This window comes from Petaurus breviceps, unplaced genomic scaffold (genome assembly GCF_028583685.1).
Source record: "Petaurus breviceps papuanus isolate PSGF00001 unplaced genomic scaffold, PetGlider_PUasm1.0 179, whole genome shotgun sequence".
NCBI classification, from domain to species: domain Eukaryota; kingdom Metazoa; phylum Chordata; class Mammalia; order Diprotodontia; family Petauridae; genus Petaurus; species Petaurus breviceps.
In genome coordinates, this window is record NW_027185779.1 from 4398693 (window position 1) to 4408263 (window position 9571).

The 9571-nt window shown below is 41.8% G+C and overlaps 1 protein-coding gene across 4 annotated transcripts in view; it reads left to right on the plus strand.

The window, feature by feature from the left end:
• The first annotated feature begins 3843 nt into the window (after window positions 1-3843).
• Window positions 3844-9571, plus strand: part of VIRMA (vir like m6A methyltransferase associated) — a 91376-nt gene continuing 85648 nt past the window's right edge. For 3 of the 4 annotated variants that reach the window (XM_069086623.1, XM_069086624.1, XM_069086625.1), the window contains exon 1: window positions 3844-4087. In XM_069086623.1, the coding sequence (XP_068942724.1) occupies window positions 4004-4087 (84 nt within the window). In that variant the 5' untranslated portion in view covers window positions 3844-4003. The remainder of the gene's footprint in view (window positions 4088-9571) is intronic. The other variant, XM_069086626.1, reaches the window with a different exon arrangement.

Below are 9571 nucleotides of genomic sequence, written 5' to 3' on the forward strand. Positions count from 1 at the left end.
CAGGGCTTATATGGCCTTCTCCTGGCTCAGAGAATGTAACAACCTTATTGACTCATTGGCTAATCAAAAAGTATCTACTGAAAAACAAGCCTCCCACCCCAGGCTCCAGGTGCACTTTAGCCTAGGGGCAGGGAAGATCTTAAAAATTTACAGTTCCATTACAGCATCATACTGCCAAGGAAACAATTTGGGACATTGCTCAGGAACCACCTTAGACTGAATGAGTTAACACACTTCTGCTTCTGTCACATGCTTCTGCAAGTCTGGAAGGTGTACTAGTTTGTGGTCAGAGGACATATTTGAATGCCACCTCTGGTTCTTTCTACCTATGTGACCTTGGGGAAGTAATTTAAACTCCTCTGAGTCTCAGTTTCTTCATCTTTAAAATGAGGGTGTTAGACTAGATGACCTCCAAAGACCCCTCCAACTTTCAACCTATGATCCTGTAGGTTAGCCTTGTTTGCTGCGAAGATTATGGGTTGAAAGAGACTATTCTCAGAAGCCCTCTTAGGCTACATAATAGGTAAGCAGATATTTTCTTGTGTGTTTCTAATGCAAGTTGACATTGACTATTCCTGGAGGTTAGGGGGGAGGGAAGAAGTTTGTCCCTTCACCCCCTACCCACCCTGTATCTTCATAATACTATGGGCACTGCAGAAGATAAATGAAAGGCAAAAAGGTAAAGAAGACAAAAAGGGCTGAATGCAATTTGCTATTTTCTTTTAGTTAGTCACAGAGAAGTGGTTCCTCATATCAGACTCTGTTCTCCAGAATCCCTGCTAGGTACTCTTCTTGGGGATAACCTCAGTCCCTAAAACTCAAAGAACTACATCTGGTTTGTCAACAAGGCAACAATTGGTATGTCTATTTTTTTAGGGGAGAGGTATGCTCAAATGTCCATACCAATTGCCACTCAGGACAGACAAGCCAGCCTTGTAGAAGCAGCAACGCACCTTGAGAGACGAGAGGTATATCCCAGGAAGGTCAAACAACCATTATTAACTTTACCACCATCTCCCCTGAGTCCCTAATGAAGACAGCACAGGGCCCAGAATACAAGAGCCTTTGTAATAGCAATGCTTCCAGGTCAATGCCTTTAGCTATCATCCTGGGAAGCAGGAGATGCATACCAGCATCTCCTCTGCAACTGCTAGCCACATCTATTATTAAAGAACCAGAGAAGAAAATTCTGATCACCGAAGTCCTTGGTACTATTAAATGGTTGAACATCACAAAATAGTGGAAATGATATTAAAGAAAAAGCATTACCATGTTGTCCCTACTCAATAAATGCCAGTGGCTTCCTATTGCTTCTAGGAACAAATACAAAGTACCCAGTTTGGCATTCAGAGTCCTTCATAACCTAGCCCCCTTCTATCTTTCTGGTCTTCTTATACCTTATTCCCCAAAACATACTCTTTGCTATAGTGACACTGGTCTTCCGGCTGTTCCACTAATAAGACTCTTATCTCTTACCTCTGGCTGTCCCCCATGCCTGGAATGCTCTCCTTCCTCCACTGCCACTTATTGACCTCCCTGGCTTCCTTTAAGACCCAACTAAAATCCTTGCTGCAGGAAGCCTTCCCCAAACCCTCTTAATTCCAATGCCTCCCCTCTGTTAATTATTTCCTATCTATCCCTTATGTAGCTTGCTTTGTATGTATTTGTTTGCATGTTGTCTCCCCCATTAGAATGTAAGCTCCTTGAGGACAGAGACTATTTTTTTGCCTCTTTTTTGTATTTCTAGCACTTAGTACAGTGCTTGGCACATAGTAGATGCTTAATAAATCTTTACTGAATTGAAACGAATTGAATCTGTTTTGCTGCTGCATTCTAAGGACTATAGGATCTTTCCATTTGATTTGCAACTGAAACCTTCCATATCTGTTGTTCCCACCATTAGAATATGAGCTCCTCGAGGACAGAGACTGTCATATTTTTCTATTTATATTCTCAGAGTTTAGCAGAGTGCTTTACACATAGTACGCACTATCCTCCTAACAAGATTACAAGTCTCCAGCGAACTAGTAGACTCAGCAGAAGCATTACTCAAATGGCATAGTAAAAATGGTAGTTACAAAGCTTTCCCCCCAGTCAACAATGCTCGATTTATTGATTCATTCATACTGCATAGAAGAGATATGCTTATCGAAATGACCAAAGAGAACTCCTTTGATTAACTCCTTTTGATTCAGCGACATGAAATTATAAATGGTATGCTTATCAGATTTTCAGATGACAAAATGCTGAGGCACAGCTAACCTCATTTAATGATAGGATCCAAAATGATTTTGACAGGTTAGAACTGAGTAAAACATAAGAGATTAAATTTAAGAGATAAATGTAAAATAGTACATGGGTTTAAAAAAATCAGCTTCTCTTTTATAGGAAGAGACAGACTTGCCTAGGGAAAAGTTTGTATGAAAAAGGTTTAGAAATTTAGTGGACTGTGAGCTTGATATGAAGATCAATATTGGGACAGGATAACCAAAAATTCTAGTGTGAAGTCAAATAGTATTCTAAATAAGAGAGGAAATATTACTTGTTTATTCTGGTTTTATCACATGTGGAGTAATATATTCATTTCTGGTTGCCACATTTTAGGAAGAACATTGACAAACTGGAGCTAGACAACTTAGGTGAGAGGGCAGGGCAACATGCCATATGGGGATCTGTCAAAGGAACTGAAGATATTGAGCAGAGGGGAGAGAAGACTAGGGGATGGGGTGATATGGACACACTTGTACTATATTCTAAATTGTTGTAATGTGGAAGGGAGATTAGGTTTGTTCCCCTTGAACTCAGAAGGCAGGACTAAGAGCTATTGCAGATGGGGAGATTTAGATTTGATTTCTAAAAATTAGTGCTGTTCAAAGCAGAATGGTTTGCCTTGGGAGATAATGGATACCCCATACCGGAAGTCTTCACATGGAGTCTGAATGCCAGCTCTTCACGGGAGCACCACTCCTGGGATGCTAAATACTGTTATTACCCCCGTTTCACAGCTGAAGAAAATGGAGCTGAAAAGGTGAACTGACTTGCTTGCCCACCTATAATCAAATATCCCAGGCAGGATTTGAGCCCATTATATTAATCCCTCCAATCGGGGCACCCACCACTCAGCAGCACCTAACAAGCCCTTCACTGCTTGTCGCCAAGACCCATGGAAGCTGATGGGCTCACAGCCTTCCCTGTAAGTACAGAAAGTTAGGTGAGTCCTAGGTCCTGCCCTCAGGGAGCCCCCAGTCAGTAGGGGAAGGGGGAATTAAGCCAAGACTAAAACTAGGTCACGTGACCGGAGGCCTACAAAGCCTATAGACCCCGGGAGGCAGCGGCTCTAGCTGGTCACTTCACATCTTCCACCCCACACTTTTTGGGTTTGTTTTTGAGTTGTTTTGGGCCTGATTTCACTGGTGAACTCCACTCCTCGACCGAGAGACTAAATAGGTTACTGGGCCAGGGCCTGGGACGGGGCTTCCAGGTCGGCCTCCCCAAACCCATTTTTCCAGATGACAAAGTGGGGCTCTGGGCGCTTAGGTGGGCTCGCTAAAGGTCCCATAGCTCGTAAGGGGCGGGGCAGGGCCGCAGGACTGGTCTCAGGCCTTCTCCGGTCAGGGGAACGAGATCTCCGCGTAAAGGGCGGTGGCCGCATTCATTTTCTGCCGGAGGAGGACGCCCCACAACTGTGGGTCCCGGAGACATAAGCTTCCTCCTTCTTCCGGGCCTCCCTAAGTAGCCCAGCGTGGCCAAGATCACCGCACCACCCCATCTTTTGGCTCTTTCGGGCATCCGTTGCATTGCTGTGAAGCTCTGGCTCCTCCCCTCCGCGGAGGCCTGGGGTGGGGGGAGGAATCGGCGGATGAACGGGACGGGGTGGGGCCTAGGGACAACGTGGAGGCCAAGGGAGAGTTGGAGGTCGGCGCAGGCGAGCTGAGCGACGGAAGTGCTGCTCCAGCCGCAGCTGCTCTGCCTCGGTCTCTGTGTTACCCCGGAAGTCCTGCTCATGCCCCCGCCCGCGGCAAACATGGCGGTGGATTCGGCGATGGAGCTGCTATTTTTAGATACTTTCAAGCACCCCAGCGCTGAGGTAATGAGGCCAGGCTCAGCCTAGCCCCTTCCCCTCACCCAGGGGACCCTTCAGGGAGCGCAAGGGACGGGCCTGGGGCCCCATCGCTGTCCCCTTCCTCTTCCTCTTGGTGGGGCGGCCGTCCTGCGGAGGGATCACCGGGGGTGGCCGCGGCCCTGGTGCTAGCTCCGTCCTGTGGGTGGGGGAGTGGGGAGGGAAGCATCTCCTGCGCCCCCGGTAGGGGGATGTCTCCATAGGGGAGAGGAGGGCGACTTCATAGCGCGGCCTTTCCACCCCCTTTTTTCTCACTCCCTTCTTGCGGTCACTTCTAGGCCTGCAGCGAAGGGAGGATAAACCTGGGGAATGAATGACCGTGGTCCCTGGGGTCTCTCGGGGCCGTGTCCTTGAGAGGTCAGGGAGAGCACCTCGGAGTAGAGAAAAGGAGGTAGAGCTGATGCTTCTGAGTTGTTGGACCCTTGTTTTATCGTTTCCTCCCTCCCACCCCAGCTCCATTCTGCCTACTGGCGGGAGGTGGGAAGTCCAGGTTCTAACTATTTTTACCGTGGAAATTGAGCAGCTTGTCCGATTCAGACCTCTTGGCAGTCCATAATACTTATTGCTTGAGCCTCCTCTTTTTGCCAAATTTTCGGAGAGGGGGATGTTTTAGGAGATTTGGAAGAGAACGGGGTTCAGAAAAGTCAGTTGGGGAATCATTGACCTGAATAAAAGTAACTCCTCTGGCTCCTCTTTACGTTTTCAGAAGTTGATTTTGGGTATCCAGAACTGTTTAATTAACTGGTTCAGGCGTACATAAGCTAATTTTCTTTGCATATTTTCGTCAGTTCTTAGAGCACCTTGCTAATTAGGTTAACATTTGGCTGTAGGACAGTGATCTCTGCTTTTTTTTTGTGGTTGCAGACAGCACCTATAACATGAGCCAGGCTACTTTTCTTGCGCTGGAGATCAGGCAGGGCAATTCATTCAGTAAATTTGTATTGAACATCTACTGTGGGCAAACTGCTGTGCTTCCTAGACTTGTGGAAATTGTGAAAGAAGCGGAACAAATTCAACACAGCTTCTAAAATAACACACACAAAATAACAACAAAAAAAACAAAAAATAACACAAAAAAGGTACGCCATTGATGGGGATATTGGTCATTCTAGTAGTGTCATTTTGTAGGAAATACAGTGTTCAATGAATATTTATTGAATGCTTATTATGGACAATGTTTTGATGTGAAGAATACAAAGACATAATATTTGGTTGTAGTCTCCAAGAAATTTAGGAACGTTAGGGTTGGAAGGGACATAAGAGATGACCTAGTTCAATATTCCCCAACCTGTAGTCCAAGAATACTGGAGGAGTTACTGTAATGGGACCCTAGTATGTCTTTTTGCCAGGTATCATCAGTGGCTTTGGCATAGATAAAGGAATAGATTGCATGTTCATCATGTTTTCCTGAGCTGCTTCACCGTATTTGAAGATGGCGCAAATCTGGGAGGACAGCATTAGATGTCTGGGTGCAGAAGGATTTTGACATGCTAGAGCATTGGACTGAATCTAATAAGATGAAGTTCAAAGGGGTAAATAAAAAGATTTGAATTGGGTACACACAAAATCAAGTTATAAGTTTTAGAGGCATAGTTAAGTAACTTGTTCTGAAAAAGATCTTGAGGGTTTTAGTAGATTGCAAGCTTACTATGAGCCAGCAGTGTGATGTAGCAACCAAAGAAACTAATATGGATGGATCTTGGATTCCATTAAGTGATGCGTAAGCTATCTTCCAGGACAGGGATGGTACCATTGTGTTCTGTCCTCATCAGGCTTCTTTTGGAGTATTGTATTCCATTCTGTTTAAGAAGAACATTGATAAAATGAAAAGTGCCTAAGGAGGGCCACTGAGATAGTTCTGGGCCTTAAATATCATTTGAGGATTGGTTGAAGAAACTGGAAGTTTAGCCCAAAGAAAAGAAGGCTCAGGAGGAACATGATAGTTGTGTTCAAGTATTTTGAAGTGTGATTCTGGGAAGAGAAGGATTAGATGAATGTGTTTGGCCCTAGAAGATGTAGCGAGCAGCAGTTGGATGAAAGTTGTAAAGAGGCAGATTCAGGCCTAATGTCAAGAAAAGCTTCCTAACAATTAGAACTGTTCAAAAGTAGAATGGACTACCTCATGAAATGATAGTTTCTCCCTACTTGGAGGTTTTCAAGCAGAGATTGGATGACCACTTGGGTATGTTTTAGTCAGGGATTACTTTTGTGTATAGGTTGAACTAGAAGGTCACTAAGGTCTTTTCTGTCCCAAATTCTGTAAGTCTATGATGGTGATTTTTGCTCTTTAGTGTCAACAAAATATGTAGTGTGACTCAGTATAATAAATGAGAAAACATATCAAGTAGATTACATTTTTAAAAAGTTGAATTTATATATTGCTGTATTCAAGTGTAGTTAGATCTTATTGTCCTAAAAAGAATAAAATATAAGTTCATTTAAAAGCATTATTGCATTCAAAGTAACTTTTTGTCATGTATTTTCTTAGTCATTGAACACTTATAGTACAGCTGTTATCATGAGTTCTGCATAATTTTTTTTTTAAAGCAATTAGGGTTAAGTAACTTGCTCAAGGTTACACGACCAGGTGTTTCTGGGTGGGTGCTAAGTGTCTGAGCCCAGATTCGATCCCCGGTCATCCCGACTCGGGGCTGATGCTCTTACTTGCTGTGCTACCTGGCTGCCCCTCTGCATGATTTTTTAAAGTAAAAAAGAGTTCCTCATATGGTTGGCAATCATTGATGTAATCCATACTCCTCATTTTGTAAAAAAGGAAACTGAGGCCTAGAGAAAGGGAAATGACTTTCCTAAGGTTACCTCAGCATGTTGACAGGATAAGAAATCCTAGGTTCTCTGACTCCCTATCTAAAACTTTCCCTTTCATGATAGTCTATGATTAAGTGTCATAATAAAATAATAGCTCATTTACACATCACTTTTCAGTCAGTCAGCTAGCATTTATTAAATACCTTCTATTTGCCAGGCAATATGCAGAGACTATAGTGGGGAGAGGCTCATGGTCTTCACTGTAACTGTGATTTATAGTATGTCACCATATAGGTAGTATCTCCTTTACATCCATTTTTCAGGTGAGAAAATAAGGGTTTAGAGAAGTTATGTGATTTGTCCAGTATGATAGCCAGGAGGTCTTTTGTCTTCATGTCTACTCCAAGTGCAAATTTTTTTCATTATAGTGCTATAGAAATTCTAAGAAGGGAGAGACCATTGAACTGGAATGATCAGAGAAGGCTTTATAGAACAGGTAGGACTTGGACAGGATCTTGAAGTATGAGTATGATTTGGTTACCCAGAAGGGCATCATTCCATGTGTTCCAGTGCCAGTAACTATAGCAGTTTTGTCTAAAGCTGAGGGTTTGTGTTGAAACGGTTTCTCAAACATTTGTTAAGTGCCTGTTATTTTCTAGGTGATGGGGAAGATAGATTAAATGAAAGGTAGTATGTTCCCTCATTGATTTTACAGTCTTCTAAGTATGATGTGACATGTAAGTAGCTATTAAAGCTTGATTATGAACAGCTTTGAATTCCATGCTAAGGAGCTGGAGCTTCATTCTACAGATCTTGGGGAGTCATTGAAGGATGCTTTTGAGCAGGCAAGTGAAATGATTCATCTCTGTCATCTTCCAGGTTCTAGCACCACACTTGGCACAAGCATGCTTAACTAGATATTTGGTGGATTGAATTGAAAAGGAAACTCTAGAAACATTATAATTTGCCAGTAAGAGATAGGACACTCACCATTTAGGAGACTATAGCAGTTGGTAGTATGGTGAGGAGAGCATGGACTCAAGTGGCAGTGTAAATAGAAAAGACAGATTTGAGAGGCATTTTGAAGGCAGAAGCAGGACTTGTGGATGTGGGAGAGGTGTTATAATATCATAAATTTAGAGCTGGAATGGGCCTTTAAGGTAACCCCTCATTTTATTTTATTTTTAAAGTTTCTTGATTAGAGTTATGAAATCCTTTAGGATTTTTTTTTCATTGTTGTCATTGTGTAAGTAGTTTTCCTGAGCTGCTTATTTCACTCTGTATAAGTTTGTGCAGGTTTTCCCAGGTTGCTCTGAATCTGTCATATTTGTCATTTTTTGTGATGCAAAAACATTCTTTTACCTTCATATGCCTTACTTTGTTAAGTGGATTTTCCCAATTGATGGGCACCCACTTTGTTTCCAGTTCTTTACAATGAAAAGTGCTGCAATAAATATATTTTTTTGTACGTTGTCCTTTCTCTATATTATGCACATGGGGTGTATTCCTAGTGGTATTATTGTTGGATTAAAAGATTTGCACAATATGTTGCCTACTTTTGTTGTGAGATGTTTGTCTAAACCTGTAATTTCTTCCAGACTGCTTTCTAGTTCGCCCAGCAGCTTCTTTTCTTTCTTCTTTAAAAATTATGTTTAAAACTTTTTTTTAGATTTTACATTTTTAAATTCTTTCCCTCTCACTCACCTCTCCTCCACCCATTGAGAAGACAAGCAAAATTATATCAATAATGTATATGAAATAATGCAAAATGTGTTTCCATATTAGCCATATTATTTTATTTTTTATTCTTTAAATAATATTTTACTTCCCCATAGTTACCATATCAGCCATATTGCTCTCCCCCAGCCCCGCAAAGGGAAAAAGGTAAAAAATATATAGGAAACAAAATTGTATTTCAATTTGCTCTCAGAGTTCATCAGTTCTCTCTCTGGAGGTGGATAGTAATCTTTTTTTTCCTCTTTTTTTTTTTCCAATTTATTAAATTATTTATTTTTTATTTTCAACATTCACTTCCATAAGTTTTAAATTTTCTCCCCCTCCCTCCTCCTTCTCTCCCCAAGATGGCTTGCAATCTAATATGGGCTCTACACATATATTCCTATTAAACACATTTTCACATTAGTCATGTTGCATAGAAGAATTATAACGAATGGGGAAAACCATGAGAAAGAAAAAAACCCCAAAATAAAACAAAACGAAAAAGCAAATAGTCTGCTTCATTCTGCATTCTGACTCCATAGTTGTTTCTCTGGATGTGACTGGCATTTTCCATCATGTGTCTTCTGGAATTGTTTTAGGTTCTTGCATTGCTGAGAATGTCTAAGTCTATCAAAATCAGTCCTTTGCACACTATGGCTGTTATTGTGTACAGTGTTCTCTTGGTTCTGCTGGTGCATAGTATTCTTTCATCACAAGTCCTTTAGAATTGTCTTGGATCATTGTATTGATCAGAGTAGTCAAGTCTTCCATAGTTGATCATCATTATATCATTGCTATTTCTGTGCATCTCTGGTGCCTTCTCATTTCACTTTCCATCAGTTCATATGGGTGTTGTCATGTGTTTTTCTGAAATTACCACCTTTGTCCTTTCTTTCTTTCTTTCTTTCTTTCTTTCTTTCTTCCTTCCTTCCTTCCTTCCTTCCTTCCTTCCTTCCTTCCTTCCTT